This window comes from Anarhichas minor, unplaced genomic scaffold, assembly GCF_050575085.1.
Source record: "Anarhichas minor isolate MPS153535 unplaced genomic scaffold, ASM5057508v1 ptg000040l, whole genome shotgun sequence".
Lineage (NCBI taxonomy): Eukaryota > Metazoa > Chordata > Actinopteri > Perciformes > Anarhichadidae > Anarhichas > Anarhichas minor.
Window position 1 is genome coordinate 4,743,110 of NW_027466486.1, and position 11,995 is coordinate 4,755,104.

General features: G+C 42.4%; 1 protein-coding gene across 2 annotated transcripts; it reads left to right on the forward strand.

The window, feature by feature from the left end:
* Nucleotides 1-628: 628 nt before the first annotated feature.
* usp40 (ubiquitin specific peptidase 40) lies at nt 629-11,639 on the forward strand. Of its 2 annotated transcripts, none has more exons than XM_076107997.1 (31): nt 629-1,319; nt 1,416-1,483; nt 1,572-1,685; nt 2,262-2,426; nt 2,584-2,730; nt 2,971-3,114; nt 3,210-3,338; nt 3,511-3,627; nt 3,741-3,848; nt 3,991-4,197; nt 4,355-4,493; nt 4,675-4,756; nt 4,937-5,108; nt 5,203-5,287; nt 5,377-5,447; nt 5,552-5,970; nt 6,050-6,218; nt 6,337-6,397; nt 6,932-6,985; nt 7,226-7,314; nt 7,505-7,591; nt 7,679-7,715; nt 7,890-7,954; nt 8,063-8,137; nt 8,240-8,449; nt 8,733-8,851; nt 8,974-9,039; nt 9,149-9,359; nt 9,463-9,558; nt 9,654-9,748; nt 9,952-11,639. In XM_076107997.1, the coding sequence occupies exons 1-31, from the start codon at nt 1,124-1,126 to the stop codon at nt 10,058-10,060; spliced, it is 3,906 nt and encodes a 1,301-aa protein (XP_075964112.1). In that variant the 5' UTR covers nt 629-1,123; the 3' UTR covers nt 10,061-11,639. The 2 variants fall into 2 exon arrangements, with proteins under 2 accessions (XP_075964112.1, XP_075964113.1); XM_076107998.1 differs by having other exon boundaries at nt 4,358-4,493.
* Nucleotides 11,640-11,995: the final 356 nt, after the last annotated feature.

Consider the following 11,995-nt stretch of genomic DNA (forward strand, 5'->3'; position numbering starts at 1 on the left):
TAATATTGATGATTATTACCATTAACTGGAATGTGCGTTCTCAAAAGATTGAGTGATTGTTACTCATTGTATGAATTATATTTAAGATAATTATATTGAAATTACAATAAACCAGATTTAATATGTTTGTATGCAAGACAAGAGTTGTTCAATGGCTGAACTTCAGCTATGTTCATTTGGAGCATTTAGGGTGGCAAACTAGTAAGTCATTTAGTGGTTAATCAAAATCCTGGTGAGGTGTTTGATTGGTATGCATGGCCGCAACTGGCCATTTACAATGGATGCAACTGCCATCCTTTGTAAACACTATCAATCGTAAATATTTATTGTTCCATGGTTTGCTACAGAATACTACAAGCCCCATAACTTCAAGACTTGACTTGTCCGAAATGTAGTTTTTATTGCTATGCAAATGAGATAAAGCTATTACCATACTTTTGTTATGGCTGTTTCATAAAGGGGCAGTACATTACAGGAATTTAAATAAGCATTACTAATGATGTTTATACTCATAGACCAAGTAATGAAACTATCAACCGTTATTATTTTGAGTATACGCGTTACCCAAGTGTGATACTACAAGTACCACAATGCACCGCTCCCTTTTCTGCAGAAAAAAAACCAACATGGCTGCCTACAGTTCACCGACGGTATTTCTATTTACGCCTTGTTTGTTATCTGTTTTAAGACGGACAGAGGAAGGAATAGCCAGTGTCAGAAGTCGTTAGAGTTTTGGTAAGAAGACGCCATTTCTCCGTCGTGGTGACACTGACCGTTAACATTACCGACAGCCTGGGTTTGTGTCATTTTCGGTGTGCCGTCAAGCTGCTCCTCAGGACTGCGATTGATTTGCGATTGTTATTGCGTTAAGCTAGCTAACGTTGAGCTTGCTCGCCGACATAACTGGAAGTCCAACGCATACATGCTACATCCGATAATAGTCGCTATGTTTAGCCCCGTGAAGTCTTCTTATTTCAGAGTCAGCCCGGCCATTGTCAACAGAGAACTCGGCAAGACCAAGATGAGATAGCAAGAGGACAAACCAGAGTGATAACACATGATTTACTACGCGGCATAGCTCGAGCAAAACTCAAGAGAAAACCGAGTAAATCACTCAAACAGCATGTTTGGGAATCTTTTCGAGGAAGAGGAGGAGGAAGGCTTCTCTTCGACTTCCTCCAGGGGGAGAGTTGCGAAGGGGGGAGACGAGCCACCTCCGCCCCGAGGAAGAAGCAATCTGTGCGGCATAAAGAACCAAGGGGGGACCTGCTACCTCAACTCTCTGCTCCAGACGCTGCTGTTCACCCCAGAGTTCAGAGGTGAGGCCAGATCTCTGACACATTTATTTTAGGAGAGCTGGTGCAGTACACAACCAGAGGACAGTTATTGATTGTTTGCTGTGTGTGTCTCTACAGAGGAGCTGTTCAGTTTGGGAGCAGCGGAATTAGGATGTCTGGAAGACAAAGAAGAACCAGGGGCCAAAGTAAGTAGCTTGTAGCTGTAACCAAAGATGTAATGTCTGTGTGTATTTGTGAAGTGTAAACACATGTTTTGCTTTCTTTTCTCCCCAGGTCAGAGTGATCCCGCTGGAGTTACAGAAACTGTTTGCCAGTCTGCTGTTGGTGGACCAGCAGAGCGCCTCCACCGCCAACCTCACCAACAGTTTCGGCTGGAACAGCAGCGAGGTCTGTGTCCGTTATCGTTGACGGTGGAGAGGAGAAGAAGAGGCTCGGGTTACACTTCTTATTTCACTGATTGATTTACCTTCCAGCCTGAAAGGCAGACCCACGATATTTAGCGCATGCACTACAAAACCACCTTTTCCAGGTCAAGACTGTCCACACAGTCATTGATTTAAACGGGATCTGGAGCTGATAGAAGGCTGTAAACAGCTAGAAGAAAGAGGGAACCATTTTACTGCTTCAGTGACGTTTGTTCATCTGTACAAGTCTTGTATATTTCCGTGTTTCTCTTAAACAGTGAAATAGATTGATTTCTTCAATAATAGTACAAAAGCGATCTATCAGGGTTCCCACGCGTCCTGGAAAACCTGGACAATAGACACATTTTCCAACAAGAGAAAGGGTCAAATGTCCTGGAAAATGATTACAACATTCTTGTATTTTTCTGGAAAACGATCTCTAGAAAAACCTGTCATTTTGAAAAGTGCAATATATCATGTACTGTAATAATGTTAGTTCATATAATGTAACTGGGACTTTTGTCCCTAACTTAAACCTTCTTGTGTTTGTTTTTCTCAGGGAACAAATCAGCATGATGTGCAGGAGCTGAACAGGATTCTGTTCAGTGCGTTGGAGCACTCTCTTGTGGGCACCACTGGGAGTACATTTATCCACCAGCTGTATCACGGGACCATTGTCAACAGTATTGTCTGCAAGGAGTGTGGGAACGTCAGCCAGAGACAGGTGTGTCCACATGTACAGGGTTTCTCTGCCTCTTTGACGTGGCTCCATTTAGGAAGACTGATGTTATTGGAGTTGTTTTGGTGGAATATATCTCACGACTAAATGCTAAGACAAAAATAACTTAATTCACCTGTTCTGTTTTTTGGGCCTTCTTTAGGAGGACTTCCTGGACCTGACGGTGTGTGTTTGTGGTGTGTCTAGCCTGGAAGAGGCTTTGTGGAACATGTTTGTGGAGGAAGAGATGTTTGAGGGCAATAACCTGTACCGCTGTGCACAGTGCGACAGGCTGGTCACTGCTGCCAAGGTTAGTGCCAGCTTTCAGACTGTGTCAACACAATAACAATGGTTAAAATACAGCGAACCTGAATAGCTGTTAAACCTGTTCTTTCTATTCTGATTAATCCTTACATCAAACAATTGAGTAGAAAGGATTATTACAACTAAACATGTTAAAAGCTTCTTTGTATTGACATTTTGTTTCCTTGTTCACATAAAAAATATTGCATTTTTGTGCTGTTTCTCACCTTCCTTTGCTTTTATTCAGTCTGCCAAGCTGAAGAAGCTTCCTCCATTCATGACCATGTCCCTGCTGAGATTCAGCTTTGACTTTGCCAAATGTGAGCGATACAAGGAGACGGGACGCTACAGTTTCCCCTTAACCATCAACCTACTGCCATTTTGTGAAGAGGTACCTGACGGAGCTTACTCTCAACATCATCCAGGAAGGTTTTGATACACCAAGTTGTCTTGATAAGTTAACTACTATGTCTTCCTCTCCTGCAGACTGATGCAGAGGACTCTGATTACTGCTACGAGCTGTTCTCTGTGATCATCCATAAGGGAGGCTGCTATGGGGGCCATTACCATGTTTATATCAGGGACATTGACCAGCTTGGCCAATGGGAGCCACCGGTGAGCAAAGGATAAGAAATAAATAAATTAGTCATTAGTTTTACTGCTAATACTCAGAGTGGCAGCTTTTTCAGATGTGCATTACTGTCAGCAACGTTGAAAAGTGATCACAACCTGCAAGCTTTTGAACGTGTGCATTAGGAAAGGCATCATCTCTGTGTTTGCTTGTCAGGAGGAGGAATGCAAACCCAAGACTCAGAAGAAAGTCACGGAGGAAGTGAAGCCAACGTGTGAGCCAAAACTACAAGAAGACGACCCTTTGTCTGTCATCACTGCTATTATTGCCCAGGTGAAGCGACCGCTTCCTTCGTCTGAGTTCTGTGTTGTTCATAGTTTGTTCTTTGTTGCCTCAGTAGGACAGCCAGTTCATTAATTAGGTGCTGTTCATATGTTGTCCACTAGGAGCCATCAAAGAGTGTCCTGGCAGACCAGTTGGGACAGAAACTCATGGATAAGATTGGTTCTTCCTGGAGCAAAAAGTTTAGAAAACACTATGGCCCCATAGGAAAGGTACTTTGTTTTTATGATATTCCTATGTGTTCTTTAACGATTGCTGGTGTTCTTTGGGGCTCATACCAATATTTGTCTTATACCAGAAAATTGTTTGTTTCCAGTGCAATTTCTTGACTTTTGTTTTCCTCGTCTGGTGTAGTTCCTGCAGTCCCACAATGATGCTTTCATGTTGGTGTCTAATGGTACTCGAGTGGCACTGAAGGCGATTGCAAACCCGTCAAGCCCTGTGAACGAGCCCCCCGGCCCAGCAAAGCCGACGACTAACTCTGATCCTTCAACACCGTCAGACCCCAGAGCTGCTGAACAGCAGCCAGAACTAGACCAGCAGTCAGAGCCGGAACAAAAGGTATTAAAGCGAACAGTCACATTTTTCAAGAATTCAAGTTCTAAAATGACATTGTGGAAAAAATACACCAACTTAATTCAGTTTTACATCTCGGTTCCTGGTGGACCCTTCTTGTGATTACTTTGATGAGTGTTTCTCACAGTGTTTCTTCTGTCAGCAGGGCAGCCACTGGTTTGATCTTAACGACTCCACGGTGACTTCCATCAGGGAGTCTGACATAGAGAAGCAGTTCCAGGGCAAAGAGAGCGCATACATGCTGTTCTACAGAAAAACACAGCTGCACAGGCCCACTGAAGGTAATGGACACCATTTCTATTGGAAGATAAGATCAAAGAAAGAGGAGAAAAAGTTGTGATTGTTTTCAATGAAACAACAAATGTGTTCATCTATAATTTAATTAATAGTTTTGACATCAAGTACACAGTATATGAAGTAAGTAGATGACTAATATGTATCAATGTGTTTCTACATCTGCAGCTCTGAACAATCCCCAATATAAGATTCCTCTTAACCTCATCCAGATGGCTCAGGAAGAGAACATCAAAATGCAGAAAATGCGGTACACATATTACACGATTATTACATAGGCAGGTTCTGACGGTTCTTGACTTACGAGTGAGACATTTCAGCGGAAGCTAAAAATACGTAATCTGTGAAGATCAAAACCCAGAAATTGAAGAAGGTTATATTAGAATAGTTTTCTCACGCAAATTATTATTCTCCATTGTTTCTCTTACAGCGAGGAGTTTGAAGCCACGAGTAACACCGTGGTGCTGCGTCTCCATCTGGCACCCTCGTACAGGCTAGAATATGGAGCCCTGCAACCAATCAGCAAAGAGCAGAACGGGAGCACCACTCTGACTTTTGACCGCAGAAAGACTGTGGGAGATCTTCGATTGAATATTTATCAGGTAACTCCATTTCCCAAAAGACTAGCTGTTGCGTTTTTTTAAAACGTCAAAGAATGATTGAATAAGCTCATGTCTTGTGCATCTGTTTATATAGAAGCAGGAACTCTGGGAGGGGGATATGGCTCTGACTGTGGCCAGGAGTCTTCCTGCAGGTCTACACCTCTACAATACTTTAACAGGTGAGACACTGACATGCAAAAAACCTCAAGAAGGTAGAAGAAGTTTCGAACGTTTGTAACAAACATTCCGGGTGTGGTTGTCTTTGCAGACGACAATGTCTCCCTGTATAGTGCAGGCATTTGTACGAACTCTGACCTGTTTGTGTGGAACGGTAGAGAGGTGAGTACAACACATTCTCTGCGATCACAATATGTGTTTAGTAAGCATGCTCACTTGACAAGATCCCGAGTGTCCGACTTGTGCACTGGTTTTTATCCCTTCAGGTGTGTGGTGCGACTGTCCTAACTGGAGCCGAGTGGGAGCCGGTGCTGCTGAATGTAGTCCGTCCCAATTTCGGGGAAGATGAGGATCCGGTGGAGGGGGATGGGTTGGAGTCTGTGGAGGAAAGAGGAGGTTTTGAAAATGGGGGGCCAGGGCTTAAAAGGGAGGCCAGAGGGTTTGCAGGTGCTTCGACTCTCGGGGAGGTGAGGGAGGCACTAGGGGAGCCGGAGGAGAGTCTGCTGTGCCAGGAGCATAAGGGAGGAAAGAGGGAAGAGCAAGGGACAGGAGAGGGAGGAGAGGGAGGAGGGGCAAGTGGATGGAGGGTGTTCCCCCCCGGTGACATGCAACGGACGCTCAAGGAGCTGTCGCTGAAAGACGGAGATGCGCTGTTGGTGCTGGAGCCACAGTCCTTCGACAGCAGGTACAATCCTCTGCCTTGTGTGTGTGTGTGTGTTGTTCTTTCTGTGTGTTTTTACTACCGTCCTCTTAACTTTGCTCAGCATGTTCGCTCTAAACGGAGACGTCGTCACTGTGACCACACCGTCGGACTGCCGCTGGCTCCAGGTGGAGTTTGGACCACATGGAGGGGAAGGAGGAGGAGGAGGAGGAGGAGAGGGGGAGAAAGAAGAGGAGAGGAGGAAGATCAAAGTTCCAGCTACAGGGAATATGGTCATTAAGTTTTTATTTTTATGTTGCCTATCTGGTTAGACTGTTTATCGCTCCATTTAAGCACCACATTGTTCTTTCTTCCAATAATGTCGTAGTCTAATGCATCTCTCTCTTACAGCTGCTGTGTGAGGTGAAACAGAGGGCCATAGAGGAGCTGCAGCTACAGGAGCAACTCACAGGCAAGATGCTCAGTGTTGCATAACTATATATATATGTAGACGCCTACAATCTAACTTAGTATTTGTTTCTATAAAGCAGCAAAACATTTGCATACCTCAAGTACAATTTATTTGAACCAATCTATTTGATGTGCATTAAATATGCTTGACAAGAACAGCTTGCATTAGACGTCCTTTTTTTTTAGAGCTAATTGCATTTTTGGATAAAGAAGTAAACGGGAAATATTATAAATACCCCTTACAACATGTAAATTCACAGGCCGTTAAACTGGAACACTCAAATTTTGATTCATATATGTATCCCCAATACTGAACCAAAGGATTTGGATTTTTACAGGGCTAATATAGATATTGATAAATTATAACTATATAATGTGCTTATTAATGACTGTGAAAAGTTTCTTCAAGTAACATTTTTATCTAAGCTACTGTTCAGGTAATCACCAGATTTGTATTTGAGTTTGGATTCTTACATTTGTATCCAAGTATACATTAATACTTAAATGAGCTGTTGTGTTTTGTCTCACTGACCAGGTGCACAGTACTGTCTGAGGCATGTGGACTGCACAGGGAAACTCCTTCCTCCAGGTACCGTGTCGTTTGTTCCCTGAGGGTAGCAATGATTTTAATGGTGCAGATATCTTAGAGCTGGGAATCCCCCTCATTTTCACAAAATATTAAGACAGGCATTCCTTTACACTGCCCCTCATAAAATGTTTAAAAGGTACTCCCCCTGCTTGTAATTTTTCTTCTCATCATCTGTGTTTGAAGTTTGGAACACATTTACTAAGTGCTCTTGTGTTTGTCTCACCCTGGTCTACCTGACAGTGTGTGAAGAGCTGAGTGTTCGGGATGCAGGGGTGCGACTCATGACCACACTGACTCTCTGTCCGGGAAATGCCCCCAAGGCATCACAGGTGTGTCTTTTTTTTATTTGAAACCTTTAATAAATCCTTTGTAACTGCAGCTGCACAGGTGAATGTTACAGAACCTTTAAATACCAGTAAACCTATCCTCCAGTGTACAGCCAAATGAGACGAAGAGTTACGAGCGTTTCAAAGTGCTTGATTGATGTTTGTAACTTAAGATTTTCTCTTTGCTTTGCAGCTTTTCTTGCACTTCTCTGTGGGCTCAGCGCCCTCTGCTGGCATGGAGATGGACATCATGGTGGAGAAAACATGTACCGTCAAAGAGGTGCGGAAACGTAATGTGTGAAACGTTATGTGCTTACGTTACATGTATGTGTACTTTAAAAAAAACATGATCTTTTGCTATTTGCAGTGTCTAAAGGCAATGCTGGAGGCTGTTGGACTTGATGGTAAAACTACATCAATGCATTCTGTTATTTGTACTGTATGTAGAGTTAGTGTTTGTGAATTGCTCTTCACCAAGATTATCTCTGCCTTTGTAAAACTGTAATCAAACAGACATTTTGCAATTGTACTTTGGAGGACGATCTGGTCGTTGACGTCGTTGAAATGTGTGTTTGCAGGCACCTGTTGGCACTTAAGGAGGCTCGATTGGTGTGAGGAGGTTGGAGAGCCGATTATGGATGAGGTGAGTGGCAGATTGTAGTTTGCACAATGTGTCATCATCAAACGGTGTTTGCTTCTGTTATAGCTATATGTATAGCGTCCCATTTTAAAAACAACCTGTTTTCCTCAGGATGCTTCTCTTTCAGAGCTGAAGATAAACAACGGAGAGACATTAGTCGTCACAGAAGGACAACTTCCTCCGAAGGTACTGAAAATGTTTTCATTGTGTCTGGACATTCATATATTATAACTTCACCTCTCTCTTTAGCCTTTTGTTGTCTGTTTTTTTTTTTTTTTTTTCTGTCAGGGGTTTCTCAAGCTATCTGTGTGGCTGTGTCTGGATCCCAGTAACAACTCGGCAGTTTCCATGGATTTTAATCACACTGACAACGGCCACACTGATGTCGTGGCCGCGGGTGACTCACCTCCTCTGGGTGCCGGCAACACGGCGGAGCTGAGAAGTGCAGGACAGGTGGAGATATCGGACGAGGCTACCCTGGAGGATCTCAAGACGCAGGTAGCGTATGAAGGTTATGTGTTTATTTAAAGCAGGAGGTGAAGGTCGTTTATATTAGTCAGGTATTCCTCAAAGACCCCAAATGGATTCTCTTGGGTTCTAGTGGATTTCAGTCCTCATGGCTTAGGACCCAGAGAGCCGCCCTTTTCCAGTCCTACCGGTTAGTTATGAGGCCAGAAGATGAACACTTTACATTTTGCCAGCTGTGGGGTACTATTTAGTTTTAGCTAAACTAACTAAATGCAAATGACTCACTTTACGTCGTTGTCTGTTTCTTTGTCAGGTGTTGACACTGCCGGCCCTTCAGGACGCGTGTGTGCCAACCACTGCGTTCATGCGTGTGTGGCAGCTTGAGGGCCGGAGGCTGGCACGTATCCTCCGAGGACAGCAGCTCACACTCAAGTAGAGACACTTTCCTGTCACAGCGTGGCCAACAGATTCTCTTAACTATCAACAAATGCAAAGTGTTGAGTCATTGCTTGTTTACACGATCAACATTTTCTGTTTGGTTTCCTCCTGATCAGGAAATTGAAGCTGCCCAGTGGTACAGACCTCTGTGTGCAACAGCTACTAACAGAAGAAGATCTTGGGTAAAGTTTTCTGCTTTCTACACATTGTGATGGAGCGTCCTTTCTTTTCCAATGAGTACATTTCCCTTATTTCAACGTTGGTTAAATTCTTTTATGTTCTGTTCCTAAGTCCTAAAGATGTGATGCTGAGTGTTAGAATGGGAGTCCCAGGGGAGAGGGGTTTCTACCCTCCAGAGGAGCTGGTTTGGGATGCAACCCGTGACTCTTCCCCACGGTCTCTACGCACTTGTCTGGCTGCACACTACGGCCTCTCCCCTGATTCTCTGCTGTTGGCCAAACACCAGCCGGACAAACACGCCTGGGAGGAAATCTCAAACTGGGTGAGAGGAGAAGAGAGTCATTTCTTGAGGAGGAACCTGTTTTTAGGTGTTTGGTGCGATCTGATTGTCAGTGAATAATATGTCTTATGCCTTTTACGTTCAGAGTCAGCAGGTTTCCAAAAAGAAAAAGAAGAGGAAGGCTGAATCACTACTGGGGGCACCATTTCACCTCAAAGATGGCGACACAATCGGCATAAAGGTATTCATAAACCCCTGTTCCTTTTCAACAATGAGTCTGTTGGGTTTGATTTCTTTGAAAAACACTGAATGCATTTTTTTCCTATTTTTCCCCAGAATCTTTTGATTGATAACAACAGGGACTTCCTCACCCTGGAGGATGAGCAGGGCCAGCAGAGGCTCAGGGAGCAGGCAGAGCAACGCAGGAAAGGGTGGGAAGGCTCCCAACAGTTGTGATCATGTCCATGTTATTTCTTGAACTGACTAGAGTGTACAGAAAACAACCTTTTTGTGGCATTTATTATTTGGCAATCATTGTGTAATTTCGCTGTAATACCACAGCACTGTGTCAATAATAATTATGCTTATTGTTGTACAACTTGGTTTATTGTTTTCTACCCTTGCTTCTTTCCAGAGGGCAGGCTGCAGGCTCCGAGGGTGTTGGACCACAGAAGAAGACCGGACCGACCAAATCCAGGAAACCAGAGGTAGCGCTATCGATCAACGTGGGTGTATTCAGATAGCACTCTGCTCCCATGGGTGCATGGATGAATCAAACCTACCTATACAACTACACGCACTTACACACGGATGCAATTGGGACAATCCACTTGACGTCAGTCGTATGCCATTTTCTTTTCTGTATTTCTCCACAAATCTTTCAAGACAGACTAACATCTAATTATTTTATTGACAGGAAGAGAAGGAATTTCATTCTGGCAATTTGATTAGCTGTTTTTTAACAATTGACTGTAATTTGCATTATTTCTATACAATATTACTGGATTTCTTGTAAGACGCCTCTCTCTACAACCACCACTCATGCCCTTTATTAAATGAAATTGCAGTTTTATTATCCGAGAAAGATTTGAAGAGAGTTTGACCATCAGGCCATTTGTGCTGCATGGATCAGTAGCTAAGAGAAGCAGAACAAACTGTTCTACTCTTAAGTGTTTTTGTGCTATTGCAGGCTGGATGTATACTCATGCTTGTGTAAACTGGAGTTTCTTTCTCATTTACAGTTTTGTATAAACTATAGCAATCGGGATGATTGCATCTGTGTTGCCATCTGCTAGCGGCTCAAACATTTACACTTGTTTTAATACATTTTTCAGTACAACAAGCCATTAATAGGACATCAACCTCCATTAGTTGTTGTTGTTGCCCATAGGGTGTTTTAGGTGATGCTCATTTTTATGATGAACCTGTCACTGCGCCGAGAACAAAAGAGCGTTTATCTGCATCATGGGCTTGTTTTTAGGTTGATAAAAGAGAGGAGAGATAGGCCTTACTGTGGAGACGCCTCGGTGCAGCTCTGTCCTCCCTACCTCGCTCTCTGCCTCTCTCATTCTACCTCTGCTGCCCCGTCTGTTTTCACCCCCAGGTTCATGCTGTAATTCATGATGACAATTTTTAACCTAAAGTACCTGCTCTGTTAGTTTACTACGGTTAAAAAAAAAAGAAAGAAAAAAAAAAAAAAGTATTTCAGTAACTCATAGTCTGATCATTTGACTCTTAAAATGTGAGGTGAAACATCAAATGTAGATTGTCTGCTTTTGTTTACTTTGACTCATATTCTATAAATGGTTAAATAACTTAATTGACGTTTATCGGGCACGATCCACCGTCTTTATTGCTGACGATTAAAGCAGACCGTCTTCACTTTCACCTCAATCTGTTCATTTCATGTTAAAAGGAATAACTGTGGAGCCAAACATCATGTAACCATCTGTGATGACAGATACTGTAAAACATTGAAATCATTTCTGCCTCTATTCTCTGTGATGATTTAAAGATCCCAGAGTTTTCATTGTGGAACATTTAATGTTTTATTTGCATGCACTATATGTGAACTTCAGGGAAGTTAAAAAGCATTCTTATAGATCATTAATTTGAAGTGGGATATTTTTTCAGATTTTTTAAACTTATACATCGAGCCTTGACAAGTGCTTTTTTTGACAATATATTCAGCAAGAGTAAGATTGAATTTTGTTCATTTGGTAGTGTTATTCAATACATTTTTGGTGTTAATGATTCTACTGTATTATTACAGGAGACATCTGTTTGTATACTCTATCAACAATAAAGTCCGCTGCTGATGAATCACTGTTTTTATACTGAATTAAGCCGCATCGCTGAATGAATGTCTGTTCGGTACAGACGTTCATGGTTGCTTATCATGAATCCTAATGACTTTGGTGATCCTGATTTTTTTTTTTATTTTTATTTTTTTTTATTCAGCACCACCATGTGGTTGGCGTATGTGCTTTTTGTCGTCCTATTGCTGAAAAAGAAATTCTTATTTAATTTTTAGAAATGTAGAGGAATACTAAATTATCCTTTTGGAAAAGGTGAAACTACTGTATTTTAAAGATATTTTTTTTAATCTAGGGAATCATAACTTTAGTAATCTAACTTTTTCTCTAGCACCATTATCAGGTCTTAATATTATAATTTTT